The sequence below is a fragment of the Chrysoperla carnea genome, chromosome 5, assembly GCF_905475395.1.
Source record: "Chrysoperla carnea chromosome 5, inChrCarn1.1, whole genome shotgun sequence".
Taxonomy (NCBI): Eukaryota; Metazoa; Arthropoda; class Insecta; order Neuroptera; family Chrysopidae; genus Chrysoperla; species Chrysoperla carnea.
Genome location: NC_058341.1, coordinates 40942092 through 40959518, shown reverse-complemented (window position 1 = coordinate 40959518; position 17427 = coordinate 40942092). Strand labels below are relative to the sequence as shown.

The 17427-nt window shown below is 29.5% G+C and overlaps 1 protein-coding gene across 1 annotated transcript in view; it reads left to right on the top strand.

The window, feature by feature from the left end:
- Positions 1 to 17050, top strand: part of LOC123301174 (protein gooseberry-neuro-like) — a 79999-nt gene extending 62949 nt beyond the window's left edge. The window contains exons 4-5 of the mRNA XM_044883907.1: positions 15517 to 15713; positions 16337 to 17050. Of these exons, the coding sequence (XP_044739842.1) occupies positions 15517 to 15713; positions 16337 to 17050 (911 nt within the window). The remainder of the gene's footprint in view (positions 1 to 15516; positions 15714 to 16336) is intronic.
- The last annotated feature ends 377 nt before the right edge of the window (positions 17051 to 17427 follow it).

Genomic DNA, 17427 nt, shown 5'->3' with positions numbered 1-17427 from the left:
TGGTTTAGATTTACAATTTGGTCCAGTACAACTGTTTTTGAGGGCTCCGTACCAAAAAAATGAAATTTCATTAAATGGTGGGAGCGCATATAAATCATATCACATTATGTATACTATGTGTACTATGTATTTTTAATAGTATTCAGGTATTGTCAATAGGCATTTATTAGAGCCATATGCGAGCGCAGCGACCTCTACTATCAAAGGTCAGGCCAAAGGTCGAAGGTCAGGCCACTCCAATAAATAGGAGTTAAATTGGGGTTTAGCGGGATGGGTTTAGCGGACAGGCTAAACGTAGTATAGGTATTCATGAATTGGAGTTACGTTTTTACGGGACCACGTCCGTCGGGGCCGCTAGTATATCTATATATCTTAACAAAAAACAAATATAAATTAACGGCTCCAGATGGCAATAGAAACTGTCGTTTTTTATTTTCGCATCCAAAGACTCCCACTATTAATATTACTTATAGGCCAGCCTTTGTTTTTGTAAAGTTTGGTTTCTAAAGTAATTGAGAACGTCAGAAATTTTGTTTTTTAATACGGCGTTAATGTTTTCAAGAAAACTCATAATTATGAGTGAAAGATAATCTGACAAATTGTATGAAAGTAGAACGTAATTTGAGACTCTTATGTAAGATTTTTACCGCAATGCATGAATAATATATGTTACCTCCCTAAATTTATTGGTAAATTACATGCTAAATATTAAACATATGTATTTGAACGATGCCCACCTATATACAAAGACCGGTGATTTGTAAATAGGACATTTATTTTTGTTTGTGAATTCGATGAACAACAAAATTAACTGCACTACAAACCAAAGCTGAAGTTTTTGTGATTTCGTTGACTACAATTCGTTATTGATAAAAATGCAGATAATTTCGATTTCCTATTATTACATTATACAAATAAAAATCCAAAAAATCAAAGAAAATCTGGCTTTTTCAGAAAATGTATCGATGTTCGTGATCGAATTGAGTAATTTTATAGTATTTTAAATTGTTTACTCCTTATTTATTATTAAATCACACAAATGACTGGAACTTGGGCAGAGCTGAAAGATGTCCCGGGGCAAAACCAAAATTTAGCTGCCCCATCCAAAAATCACTCCTTATAAAAATATTGTAGAAATTGAATATAAAAATAACAGTATTTTGTCGATAAAAAAGTTTTATCACTTTTTATAATTAGCTTTGATCGCCCGTATCTCGAAAACTATTCGGTTAAAAGTTTTATTGCTGTGAAAGTTTTTGATTAAAACGATCAGAAGAACATTTTGGAGGTGGTTTGACAAATCTCCATTTTCCTAGCCATATACTAAAACTGTAATATATTCGTAGCTTTGATTGAACGTAGCTCGAAAACTACTCGTCAAAAAATTTTGTGTCAGGAAGAGCTTTTGATCAGAATGATCCGAAGAAAATTTTAGTGTGGTTAAAGAAAAGTTTCACTGAAAGCCACCTTTCCATCTAATATTGTGGATCCAATTTACTTTTCCATTGAAGTTTAATTTTTTCTTGGAAAAAAAGCAAGATTATTATAAATCCAAATGAGAAAAGAGAATATCGAATTCTAATCTATAAATAATTCGAAAATTACGGTAAACTGAAATTTTGATTATTAAAATCTGACATACCCCATAATATAAAAATTGTACGAAGAAGACTTGAATGAAAATGATTTTGCAAGAAAAGTCAATTTTGGTAGTGTTGTTGTAACAACACAAGAAGACATTTTTTTAATATTTGATTATTAATTTGTCAAACTTAGACATTTTATTAATCTGTACATAATGTCTGTCGTGTAGCTTTTTTTAAGTAATATAAAACCGTTCTTTAGAATTTATATTAAAAACAAAATCACATATCAACTTATAAAAAAACACATACACACATTACATGTCTCGATGAGATTACTGTCAAATATGCCAGAACATTTCACTTGTGGTTTCATTTACATTCTCCGCAGTGCCAAATGCCAAATGAAAACAAAAAAAGAGTGGATAACAGACCTTCAAATGACTTCTATATGAAAGAATAATCGAAAAACTGCATTCTTACTAAGATAATTTTAAAGTTTTCATCAAATCTGATATACAAGTGAAATTTAAAAAAACCCCGATTTTTCGGGAACGGAATCCTAAACTCGCACTCGAAACATATTTAAGAACTCTCTTCATTAAAATACCTTTTCCCTTAGAACCTTCGCCAAACTGAACCGATTTGGAAGTTAATTGCCTATTTTTTTTCTGTTCCGGGTACGGAACCCCCAAAGCCGCCCTTGAACATAGCTAAGAGTACTCTCCATTAAATTACTATTCAAAAAAAAAATCGGTTTCTCCGTTTAGGCGCTATAATGCAGACAGACAGACACACACTCACACATAGCGGTCAAACCTAAAACACCCCTTTTTTGGGTCGGGGGCTAAAAAAAAATTTGTAGTTAACTCACAAATCACCATTAAATTTTTACCAAACCGTTGTACATCAGAAAATCCGAAACTTTAAAAAAAATTAATATAGAAGTTTTTATAAGTGACAAAAACACTTTCTTAGTATCTAACACATAGTAAATTGATGTTTTTCTAGTATTTTTCCGCTTATTACACAGAATTCAAATTCGACAAACTTTCTCCAAGTAATTCATGCGATTTTAGTACTTCGTCGAAACTCTTATGGCATCCACTTAAATTTTAGTACTTCGTCGAAACTCTTATGACATCCACTTAAACACTTGTTTGGTTTATTGTAGAAACAAATAAGAAGCATCAATACACGCCTTTTCGAATTTATTTTCTCTTACTTCAATCAAATTTTCACCATATTTTCGTTTTAAAGCAACAAAAATTAATGTACCAATTTTGTATGCAAATGATCAGACCATAACTGCACTTAATAACAATTAATAGTCTTTGAGAAAGTACGTTTACACGTTAACAATAATTACCATAATGATTTGGTATTTCTATTTAACTTATAAATCAACACACAATGAAAAACTTTCGTAAGTGACTTCATACTTATGGGAAATAGAAATCGATAGAATTTGCTCCCATTGCGAATTTTCAGTTCTTGGCATTAAAAGTTTTAATGAGTACAATTTATTCATCCTTTTCAACAACATATCTACATAAAAAAAATTTTGAAACAAAAATAGTTTTCGCAGGGATTATTAAAATCCCAACGCAAAATGCAAAACGCAACGAATTTAGATTATTGAGACGTTGAGATTTTTAAAATCGTGATGTCTCCAAAATCTTACTGAAAAGCAAATTTGACCTAAACCAAATTTCTATAAGATTAGTGTGATTTGGAACGATACAAAACGAATTCACTTCCACTTAAATAAACAAACAAATTTCCCTAACAGTAAATTGTGAAAGACCAAGTGATCACCCGAAACCGTAATTCTACGACTTTTCGTACGATCGCGTCGTAGTAATTTGAGCGTAGTTTGAATATAGAGGATAACGATTTTTTTTTGTTTTTTTATACACTTAATAAAACTTTATGTCAACCTATTTCATGAATAATTTGAAATAAAAATTTTCACAAATTTTCATATCACATATATACCGTGTGTTTAAAAAGAACACTTAATACGATTATAAATTATAATCTCCAGCAATAAAAAAAAAATTAACTTATACAAAAATCCTTCCATATACAAAAAAAAAATGCCGCAAAAGTCATTGTATTCCGTATCATAACAATAGAAGCGGTATACTTTTTTCGTATTATTTGAATTGACAAAATAAGTAATATTTTCACATTTTTGACTATTGTTGAATTGTGAGTATTATCTGTTATTTTTTTAACTATAGAAATTTTTACCGACGCCTTTTTAAGTTTTTGTATGTATATGTCAATACACAAAAATAATTGTATCATCTTTTTTTTCTAAATCAATTGTTAAAGCATTTGTCAAAATAGATAATTTTTATTAGTTGAACAAGTAACGTGGCAGGTATGCCAATCTGATATCAGGTCAATATCTTTTTGAAATTATCTATACCATCAACTAAATTTTAGATTCCAAGAAAGAGACACACTTCTCAAATTTTAGAAAACAGATCAGACCCTATTTGAAAATTCAGATCGCAAATAATGATTGAGAACCTAAGATGTTGTTTAGTTTGAAGTTCGATTGTTTCCAAAAATACTTGCGTTTTTAGAATATCCTTGGTTTTATTACCTTAAATATTGATAGGTCATGATACCCAGGGAGTTTCTATGGGTTATCTATAGCTTAGTAGATTTCTGTAGCTATAGGTATTAAAACGTCTGAAATAATGATACAATTATCAATGAGATATCTTTAGAACATCAACATAAGGAGTTCTTTGACCTTTTTAAAACTTATATCTTCTTAAAACAACGAAAAAAAAATTCTTAAAACTTAAATCTTGAGTAAACTAATCTCCTTAAAACACAAAACAATAGTTTTCAAAATTACGTTTTGCGCTTATGTGAGCTCTTGTTTGACACCTATCTTGTAACATCTTAATTAATAAGATATTAAAATCGAAAATTGAACTTTAATTTATTTTCTAAAACTTTGCTTATGATGAATATTTCCATTTTATTAATATAAGTAAACCAAAACTTTTCTAATCTTATATATAATTTTTTTTTTTTCTAGCCTGTTATTTCCTTTCCACATGGGATCTTCCTAAACTCTTCCTTGAACTAGAGAAGTAATATTAAGATTTAATTTTGTTCATTATGTAATTTGTAAAACATTTCTGAAATATAATTGCCTATAAGTAAAAAGAAAGTATTTTAGTCACAATTGTGTACTTATTATCACTTGGAATAAGTATACCGAAAATTTTATAGACCCGGAGAATTGTTGTAATTGCGAGTTGGTTGGGTTGAGTTTATCGACTATAGAGGAATTGGTTGGGTTCGGAAGATTTTAGCCCTTGTGTTCAAAAATGCCATTCAAGTACAGAAATTTTTCGATCTATTTTTTCCTAAATCCACTCGCTTTATATTATTTTTTCGGGAGATATATTGCGGGAAACAATTTTAACCATAGAAATACATATCTGCATACATTTTTAAAATGTTTTTACAATTTTGTAACACTTCAAACCGTTAACGATATTGTTAAATTTTTGTTACGATTTTCGAGACTAAATATAAGAACTTTCTACCAGAAACTGAAAAAGTAACATTTATTTCAATGTTATAAGGTTTTCACACGCTTTGTGAACTTCCTGATATTTATAATAAAATGGACAATTATATCGAAAGGTCGGCAGCAACAATTGAATATTGAATAATATGATGTTTGTAAATATTTTATCTTTAAACAAAATTAATGTACCTTGTATTGGATCTCTATAATGGTGAAAGTGTAAGAATATTGTCGGTACTTTAATGCTGACTTCAGTTTAACCCGAACAAAGTAATTTTTTGTTGTTGATATTATTAACCATTTTTTTTAACAATAATCAATTGTATATAATCAATATAGTTTCTTCCAATTAGTATCGCTTTTGGTGTGCCGTAAAAGTCATATACCTAAATTGTCCTTCGAGAATATCCAGATTTCAGATACCATCAAAAAGTGTTCCAGTTTTTTTAAGTTACTCAAGATTTTGGAAGATAGACTTCTTGGATTTTACGAAAATTGACATGCAAAAAATAAATAAACTTGACTACAGTCTGAGCATTCAAAACTAATAAATTATTTTAAATAATTCTGGTGCGTACCTAGAAGGGGACATTCTGTTATTAATGAATATACGGCCAACGTTTTACCAAAATCAACTTTATTATAACTATTTTATTAATTTTGAAATGAGTTTGATAAAGGAAGTGATGCCTAGTTATAAGATAATTCCAATTTCCTGAACATTTAAGATTTTGTTGTCACATTTACAGCTTTTGTCGATACATTTTTAATAAATGTTTTGTCATTTGAAAAGGAATATACATTTCTTTTTGTCAAAAGCAGGTCAATTTAATTTAATTTTTTTTTTAATGGAAACCCATATTTTTAGCGGATTCTTTTTTTCTGGTCAAACAATTGAAACTTTGGTTTGAATCATTTTTTCCCTATGCTTCATTTATTCGTATTTATTTTTATATTTGTTTTTCGAAAAAACTTTAAAATTTGTTTAATTTTTCATCGATTTTTTCAATTTTTTCTTTTAAAATAGAGATACTTTTACTACTAAATATTCTAAAATTTTTTGGGATATACCCTTTTATCAAAACAAAGCAGTATGGCTTTCAATAAAACTTTCTAAGAGTATAGAGTACAATGATTCTTAATGATTAAATTACATATAATTGAGTATGTGAAGAAACTAACCCATAAAAACAAAGTTTTTATTATACTCCGTTTCTTTCCGTTAAAATTTCGAAAAATCCAAAATTAAACTATAATTGAACTTTTTTTAAACGAAATTTTTCTTATCGATCACCACGAATCTGTCTGCAAAATTTCAACTCGACTGGTTGGATCAAATGGGTTAAAAATTGATCCAAAATTTGTTTAACAAAAAAGCAGACAAGCAGGCACTTCGATTGAAAAGAAAGGTAATAAGATGTGGATTTCCCAATTTTATCCTATCTGAGTTTTATTCAAAATTCGTGGAAAAGTCCTATTTTCGATTAACCGTTTTATGTAAGTATTGAATAGTTTTTAAACTCAAAATAGAAGCCACTGTTATTCTCAAGCGCTAATATTATTCGAGGTTGAACTAAGGAAATCCATAGGTTTCAACTTTTTATCCTACTGTCAAGGAGTGGTTATATTTCCCGCTTATCTTGTATGCATGTTTCTAAATTTCTTTTTTACATTTCTAATAGCTCGATAAATTTCGACAGTTAAGGTATCGTTACATTCGTATAAACAAACCCAAGTGACCTTAAATAAGTGTTTGAACAAAAAAATCGCGGTTTTTTGGCATGAAATAGTAATATTTTAATAAAAAATATTTACCAAAACTATCGAGTAGGATCAAAATAAAGAAAATTAAAAGAGGATTACAAAAATATATAGAAGTTATATAATAAAATTCCGTTTGGAATAATAAATTGATTTAGAAGTTTTAATATAGTATAATTAGAGGGTTTTTTTAGTGCTGGAGCACTAAAAAATTTAAAATGAAATAAATAATAATATAAAAAAAACTCGATTGCTTAAATAAAATCTGAAAAGTAAGAAATAGGTCCAGTAGTTTACATAGCAATTTTAACAGTCGGGGTTCAATAATATCTAGACCAGAGATCGAATTTTCCCAATAATGAGCCCCGAATATTGGAGTCACTACATGTAAACTACTGCACTTATTGCTTTCATTTCAGATTTTTAATTTTTTTAATTATTAATTTTATTAAAATTAATATTCTAGTTTTATACACCCTTCTAGTGCGCTTCTGGATCCACACCTGAACATTGTTTTTCTTTTCGTTCTGTTATCTCTCAACTAAAATCATAAATGTCGTTTCATATTATGATGACATTAACGTTACTTACTTAAAATATTATATTAAAAATATATTAATTATTCACGGTTTTCATTTAAAATATATATACTTTAAATATATAATTTTGGTCTGGTCTTGTTAATAATACGTTTTCATATATTATAAATAGAATCAAGATGTAAATAAGTTTTTATTTGTAATAAACTCATTACTTTTTTTAAAACACTAAACTGAGATCGAATTATGCATATGAATTATGAAAAAAATTTACTAATAATTTACGCTAAAAATTTTATCTTCAATGACAACTTTTTGCAAAAAGCACAAAAAAGTAAAAAAATAATTGTCTATAGTACCGAATCTAACCAATAATGTTCTTGTGAGGGATGAATCAAGTTTTAGCTAAGAATATGGTGAGCGTCAACTTAAAAGCGTCGTTGCTCACAAGGAAAATATTGATTATAGTTAAAAAATTATTTTTTACTCTTTGTGTATTTTTCATCGATTCTATTTTTTATCAAAAATTTTTATTTTATACTTTTTAGTGAATTTAGGTACCTTTGTGCGTACAAGACAAAGTTACACGTATTAGCCCATATCTTTAAAACTACTGAACCGATTTTGATGAACCAATTATGAGATTACCTGGAGAGTCTATCCTTTCAAAAAAAAAAATTTTTAATCTGCCCATAATTGGTGGAGAAATCGGTGAAGTTGTATCAGAATCTGTTCACAGATTAAAATTCAGTAGGTGAACAATTAATATATTCCATATTGTCCCACCCTTATGGGCGAAATTTTTTTCAAATGTATATGGTACCAACTTCGAGATATATCCGACCTAATAAAGAAATAATTATTGAAATCGAACTAAAAGAGTCATACATAAGAAGAATATATACAGGTTGATTTGAGAACCACCTCCTGTTTCGTCGGTTACTAAATCCAACAGACATACAGCCGTCTACTCCTTTAATTTTTATATAAAAGTTAAGTTTACAAAGTTTAAAAACCTCTGAAGTGAAACACAAACCAATATGATTATGATTTTGGTGGAAGCGCAGAGTGTATTAAAATTAATTACCAATGGATATATCTTTAATATGCTGACATGCGCTTCCGCCAATTCGTATTTTGTAATAATGATTTTTAACAAAACCTGCATATTTAAGAGCAAAGGGCGGCTATTTCAGGTTTTAAATTTTAGTGCATATGAAACTAATTAAAATTTGAAATTTATATTAAAATTAGGGCCGGGACATTCAAATATTTTTTGAAATACATAAGGCTACTTTTATATCATGAAATACATTGATAGTATTGAATTGAAGAACGTAATACAACCTCGCTCCACGGTTGAATGAGGTTTTGGTAAAGTATTATGCTGAAAATTTTTAGCTTTACCAAAGAAGATCCATTTTACCTAATTCGACTCTTGGTTCACTAGTAAAAAGCTGATATTTGATATAATTTTCATGCTCACTCTTGTCTTGGAAGGGATATAAAAGTATTTCTGTCTTCATAACGAAAAATTTGCGCCGATTTGACATTTTTAACATATTTAAATGTTCATGTTGAATTTTTTCTTGTAGTTTATGTAACTTGACCATTCACAGACCATATGTCAATGTTTTTGTGGCTCATTGTTTTCCAATCCCAAGTTCTATCAAAAAGTTCATCTAAATGTGCTTGATAGTCGTAAATGGAAAACAATACATTAGCTACACGAAAACCCAGAAAATTTTCCTGTTTCTAGGCAAAACTGATATACTTATCAGCCCCTTTTGAGCCTGAAGCAAAACATTAGACTACCTTAATCTGACGTTATTTTAGAAAAAAAACGATCTATTAGGAAAAAACTCGTGAACAACGAAGCGTATGAATACGATGCTCATTTATTGAGTGGAATTTTTTTTCATGTATTGAAGGACTGTAAAGAGAGGTGAGTAAAAGCCTTTAAAATCGCAAAAAACGATGATATTTCGACATAAATTAAGCGTAAGAAAAAATTAGCACCCTCAAAAAGTATTTTCTTAACACCAATTAGTTTTTTCCTTAAGATTTGTCTTCAAATTTCTGAAATCAATCGCCACTTTTATAACATCGTTTTGCCTTGTAAACAGCTCTATATACCCAATTTAAGCTCCCGGTTGACCTTCGAACAGTGCGTAAGTCAATATTTTTGCGGGAAATATGACAAAAAAAAGTATAACACTATCAGTATAATTTTCCTATTTCAACATTTACTATATTCTAATTATTAGAAAAACTTTAGGCATTATTACTTGCTTCCTTTGCATTTGGACTTTGACGAAATTTGGGTGGCCTTTAAAATAAAATATCCCCCAAATGCATACTATAAATAAATTGACAATTTATTAAATGAAGGCTAAAAAATGTCCAATTATATTTATAGAAGAATATGAATCAATATAACACATAAAAATGTATTAAAGATTTACACAGACCGTGTTCTGTTCTTTTTGTCTCGGCGTAGCACACTCAGTGTGGGTAGAAAAGGATAGTGCTATTACGTTTTAATAAATACTGGATATTTTCTGCTCACACAAGTGTAAATAGTGTCAACTATGTTATACGAAAAGAATAAACATATACACACAACAAAAAGAAACAAATTTTTTAATATTATATATTATAGAAATAGAAACTGTTGACTGGTATAGTATAATATATCACTGTATATATATGTATCCAGGTTAGAAACCCCTAAGAGGGTGGTCTATATGACATAAGTGCCGCCAAAGGTGTACCGCCCCACAAGCACCTTGTATAACAAGCCGCAAACTTCACATGACACAATACTGACCATTATATATGTGAATATATATGGCCCACTGATTGTGTTCATGTATCAGTAGCAACAAAACAAGTTTCCTCCGACGGGTATAGCTATAGATGAAACATTTACAACTTTTATTGATATTTGATACTCTCTCTGGTGGATATATATATTTATATGTAAACGTTTTTTTTCTAACTTGCATTTGTTGTAACTTTTCAATAAATTTCTTCTCTAATCAAACTATAACACTTTAATACTAACCAAAAGCTGGCTAGACCTACCAAATCGAGGAACGTTAGCATTTAAAATCCACTTACAATGTCATATTTTGAAACAGGCAAACAATACGATAAATCTGATTTTTCTGTAAAGTTACCTTAATTAATTATTTTTATTGAAATTAATAATAACAAATTTTTCAGTTATTCCACATTTTTTTTCAAGGGGGCCTTAAGAAAATAGAAAAAATTTTATAAAATGTATAATGCTTTCTTCCAATTTTCATTAAAAAATCGCTACAGGCTAATTTTACCATGTCGGAAACGATTCCATCGGTAGAAATCCATTTCGAGTTCTCGAGATGTCAGCTTCGTGAAGCTCAAATTACAAATCCATTAAGCTAACAACACCTTATCTTCAAATAAACAAATAATACGTATAAATAAAATGGATTTATGTCAAAATTACCTAGGATGTAGATGTAGATGCTTTACTAGGATCTAGTAATGCATATATTTAAACAGATTGAAAATGATAACCTTCAAATAAATACGAATTTCGTAATTTTTTTGGTAATAAAATGCTCATTAAAATTAACAAAAAAATTACTCTATTTTTTATAATTGCCCAAAAAGGTTTTCACATTTTTACAATAATTCAAAATTTTATGCATCCCGTCTTTGGAGGATTGTTCTTGCATGTTTAAAGTTTCTCAATCACACACCAATAGATAGTTTTCTTTTTTCTTTCAGAAAATTTGTTAAAACTTATTTTTGATAAAAAATTAAAAAATTTTACATTGAAAGCCTCGAGATACGCTCTGCGACCAGATTTTTCACAGAATGGTAATCTCTGCGAGCAGATGTTACCAGATTAAATGAGAAATTTAAATAAAAACCTTATGATCAATATTTCTTATCCACTCGCTTCTAAAGAAAGAAACTAATTATTAAATTTTTTAAATTTGTTATTAAATATTAAATTAGTAAGAATTTTTCAATTACACAATTTCCTAGGGCTAGAATTATCCTACACAACTCCTGTACATCGCTGTGTGTATTCTCAAAATCAAAAATGTTGAGCCTCTGTAGCAACAATTAATGTAAATCAATGGATATTAATGATCTATACTAAAAAGAAAAATTTCTTTCAGACTGATAAACTCCAAAGATGAAAATTTCTAATTTCATTTTTAATTTCGAAATATACAATTATATCAATTTTCAACAAATGAAAATTACAAAATTTAAAAAATACTCTTTTTTCTATTTTACTTGTAGCTCTCTCCAAAGTGAATTAAATCGCCATTCAAACAACAACCAAAAATTAAAATCCGTTCATCCGTTCAGGTGCTACGTTGCAACAGGCTGCACACAGACAGGCAGATAGACACACACACATAGCGATCAAACTTATAAAACCCCTCTTTTTGCGTCAAGGGTTAAAAATTGGAAGAAATAAGTAAATTATTTTTTAAATAACATGTCAGATTCCTTTCATAAAACTAACAAAAGAATTTAACACCCAAGGACTTCGTAATATTAGATAGGAGAATGGCTTTCTGTGAAACCTTTTCTAACTCACCCTCAAATGTTCTTTGGATCTAGTTAAAAAGTTTTGTAATCGTGAGGGTTTTTGATCTGAAGAAAATTTTTGGGGGTAGTTTGAAAGAGTTTCACAGAAGGCCATTTTTCTTGTCAGATATTAAAACTATAATATATTCGTAACCGCCTGAAACTCGAAAACTAATCGTTAAAAAGTTTTGTGGCCGTGAGAGTTTTTGATCAGAATGATCAAACAGCATTTAAGGTTGGGTTAGAAAAAGTTTCACAGAAAGTGTTTTACCTATCTAGAATTGCGGGGTCCTTTCACCGGAGACTTATCGTTGTCATGATGTCGTGTACTACGTGCACGTAGGGGAAATTTTACTTTCTATTTCGCTTGAGTAACTTTTAAAAAATTGTAAGTTACTATACAAAAATTGGTAACTTTCAATAACAAATATCTTAAGATTGATTCAACACTTCATACTTATAGTGTACCTATTAAACATCCTAGTTATTCATTAGGTAAACTAATATGCCACATAAACGCATACCAAACGAGATCCAAAATGTTAATACTAAAAAAGAAAAAGATTCTAAATTAAAAAGTATAATTTATGAGATCCACATAAATTTTACACCACGAGATAAATAGTGAATTATTTTTTAAATAATTTTTATTTTATTTTTTAAAAACTTATCAACATTACAAATGAGATGTAATCAATATCAAATACATCCAGCAGTGTGTGGTATCGTTTATTATAACAGCATCAGTCGTAGATACCACCAGTTGGATGATTTGGATGCCTGTATCGGATTAATCAATGCATAAGTCTGACCATTGAATAGGGATAGAAAATAAACCCTAATTCGAATTTAAGGTAGTTGTCTCGCTATGGGCATATCGACAGAAAATTCTAAATTTATGTATACTTATTAAACATATAGTAATACATTTACCATAATAATTTGAAGTTCATTGACTAACTGGAGGTAAATTCAATTAGAGTTCTGACAATTAACATAGGGAGCATAGGAAAAGTTGTGTTTTGTTGTGTTTTTAACAAACTTTTTAATTCTAAAAAAAAATTAAATATAAAATATTTTCAAAAAACTAACTGAGCATTCAGGCATTTGTTCTGAGCTTAAAAAAAAAACACACACACAGAATGACCACTTCATTCTTGAGATATAATTACTCAGTTATTTAAATTTATTGTATAACAGAAACAATTATATTTAGAGTATAGGTAGTGTAAGAGATGTCTATTATATACAGAATCACAGATGTCTATTATTATTATTTATCATATAGATACCTGATGTATGTATATTAGAGTTAAAAAGAATATTATAACAACATTTTAAAAATATTGTACGGAGACAACAGCCATAAAAAATCAAAAATAGTGAACAGCAGAGCTCGATCACTAACGTTCCTTAACATTCACTCGATTTTCAGACAAAAAACTCTCAAACTCAATTTGGTGACAGGCCAATTCTATACGCTTATTGTACAACCTTACATACATATCAAATTGCACCTCATTTGAACAAAGGATGGCTGGAGATATGTGCTCAAAGAGCCTTGAAATTACCTCTTACATGCATACCAATGGGAATGTTGACTAAATTATTTTAATCACTTCAGGTGAAGAATTCCTACTGGATGGGCAGAAAAGTGAAAGCCAATTGAATTTTCAATAGGAATTGAAAACAGACTTCAAATAACGCAGCGATTTTATGGACACAAACGTAAAGATTCAAAATTTCTTGTGGGAGGATTGAAATTCAATAATTATACGCGAATAATAATATGTACTGGTTCAAAAATTCAATCCGAGTCTGGTTGTACAGAATAAAACAAGCGGTTTGTGTTTTTGAAACGCCACATTTCTGTTCAAATTCGAATTTTCTTGTAAGAAGTGTTTGAAAAATAATTAAACCATCCTTCAAACCCTCCTTAGAAAAATTTTATCATTTAATTGACAATTGAATTTCAAAATCTGTTAACAAATTCATCGAACACTCTGTTGGAATGCATTCATGAACAACAAATGTTTTAGTCAAATTTCCACTGGTGGAAAAGTTATGTAAAAACGAATTTAAAATTTTGTATGATGTTAGTACTGACACTTGAACGTTCTAAAACAACTTTCAACTTAATATTTGATCAGATCAAAATATTTTCTTTTTAGAGATCATCATCATTTTGGACAAGAATTTATACATCAAATCACTTTTGACAGTCATTAATCGGTTAATAATTAACCATGTAATGATAATGATACAAATTTAATTTAATATTATAAACTAAACCGTTGTTATAACATTTTATTAATGTTATTCGATTAGTAGGAGAGAGTGTATTACCTAGAAGCATAAATGTAGATACGTATTGAAACTTTTCTTAATTTTTCTCTGATAAACATTCTCATCTCTGAACATCTAGTAACTGAACAGGATTGAACAGGACGTAACAAAGGAGAAGGTAGTTGTGAAATTTATTACGAAATTATTATCATTGATCGTTGGTACATTATGTTGCTTGATCCAAAGTAAATGAAGATGCGTTTTTCAAGCTTAACTGAAATATGTAAGGCTAATTCAAATACGACTAACGCGATTTAGGTAGAATGTTATTTAAAACACAAAACACAAAAGCCAACTTGCAAACTAATGAGCAATACCTAGAGACAAAAATTTTTGTTGTGGCCACAAAAATTTTCTATTTTACTTAAAACAACTGCATATAGACAATCTTTATATCGGTTGCTTACTTTTTGGGAAGTAAACTTTATCCTCATAGAGTTGCTGTCTCATTTATATCTTTCTGAATGATTCTCGGTACAAATGACGAGAGGTACTGCACATTACCCAACACAAGAAATAATTACTACACAAAAATATGTCCACTGGAGCACATAAAAAAATGCTCGATATGTATAAAGAATTCTAAATATGCAGTGTTTATCTTCCGGCTTCGTTTCTAAACAATTTCACATTCAAAATTGTATGTACCTTTATGAATCACAATCTTTACTTTTTGAGGTTGTCGGAACAATCACTAGTATACCCAAACTGAAATAATCTTTTTAAACTCAGAATTCTAGGACCCGAATTTTTATGTAAAACTATGAGTGTACATAAATTCTAATTGTTTTGATTGAAAACCACAAAAAATTCAAACGAAAATAAATGTCCGTAAAATACAACAATTTTTCAGATCAAAATGTCTTCGATTCTGTTAGTTTCATATTTAGTGAGCAGATATGAAAATTAGTTTGCTATTGTTCAAGCTAAATTTTGCATGGATATTATTTGTTTAATTACAAATTTGATTGATAAACAGCACATTGCCTCCAAATACATTGAGATTAGGCTTATTACTTACTAAGAAGCTTAGCCCTTCACCCAATTGCGACTTAATATTCGGGCACAAATGAAAAATAGATCTACCATTATTATTATTTTAATTCGAATAATTTAATTTCAGGTCGTGTGGAAGATGACAGTGACACGGAATCAGAACCTGGTATACCGTTAAAACGTAAACAGCGCAGATCACGTACTACATTTTCCGGGGAACAATTAGAGGCATTGGAACGTGCATTTGCACGCACACAATATCCTGATGTGTATACACGCGAAGAATTAGCACAACAAACCGGCTTGACTGAAGCCAGAATTCAGGTAAGAAAGAATAGGAAACTAGTAGATTTTATTACAACATACGTTTAAATATTTAAAATGTTCACTTGTTTGCTGGCATCAAAAATTAAAGCTATTTCGGTTTAATTTAAAGTTTTGCTAGGTTTCTTTTGCTCTTTAAATGTCTGGAGGAGATTAATTAAGGTTCTTGAAGACTAGTGAGTTTGCTTAGTTTCTTGTAGTATGTATGCTTAAAAAAATCCAATTCAACGATCGTAGGTCACCTATCGACAGATGTTTGCACCAAAATTACATACCACTGTGCCATAACATAAAAATAGTAGGAGTTTCTTTTGTGGACGATTAGTCTGGTTACTGAGATCTTAAATGGATGAGTATGTGCCTAATCTTGGATAATCTTTCCGTTTAATGTCCTTCGATACTCCAATAATTCGCAATGATACCCCATTAATTCGTACATTAATTAGCCATTTAGTGGAGGTCGAGCTCTGCTGTGAAATGAAGTATAAATTGCATCGAGCAGCACCATTAAAGAGGATCGAAATCGAAAAATTGTTACAATAAGACGCTGCCAAACTAACTAAATGTAATATTAAATTTTCAATATTTAAATCAATATTTCAAAAGTGTTTAACGATTTTCAGGTATGGTTTTCAAATCGACGTGCACGATTACGTAAACATACAAGTGGACTTACCTCATCCTCTTCAAGTTTATCAGGCTTTGCACCTTTGCATCATGGTATACCAAATATGTCATGTCAATATCCAACCAACACAAATACAACATTATCCGATCCAAATTGTACAACAGCGCAACAAATGGCTGCCGATTGGCGTAATACACAATTTGCTGCAAATTATAATATGTTAACATCATCATTTGCATCATCAACAAATAGTAATTCAGTAATTCATCAAGAAAATCATCATCACCATCATCAACATACTCCATCATCATTAACGCCATACTTTGATCATCATAACAGTAATTCACATCATCAATTCCCAGTAACACACACATCATCGTCTACATCGTCTGCAATACCATCTAGTGGTTTACCTTCAAGTAATAAAGTACAATTAACACCATCTTTAATTAAAGAAGAGAAACAACTTAGATTAAATAATAATAATAATAACAATACCAGTCAAACTTCAAATGTTTTAATGGATACAATCTCATCGCAAAATCATTCTAACAATGGTACTGTTCCTCCGGCTTCAGCAATGTCCACAGCACATCAACAATGGAATCAAATTAATTTTGCAATGATGCATCATGATAACAATTATGATATGTTTACAATGCAACAGCAATATCATGCTGCCGCTGCAAATAATAAATATTGGACGTGATTAGCAATTTCGTTTTTTGATTAAAATGAACTATACATTTATTTATTTATTAGTTAATATTATTGTTTCTGTCAATAATTTTGATCAATTTCGAGGACTTTATGCGAAATGAATGGTAAAATATTGTGTTCATTCCAAAAGTTGGTACCTAGAGCTGTCACCCCTTCGAGTTTGATCCAGAATATTCAATAATTTAAATCTTCCAAAATTGGGATAAAAGAAGTCAACTTTTTATTTTACTACTGAATAATTTTCCTACTACTAAAGTAAAACTATTTTTAAATAGGTTTACGTTAAAATCTTGCTCTAAGAACTTTACTTTAATTAAAATATACTTTTACTAACACTCAATAATAATTTTACTCCCAAAGATTGAT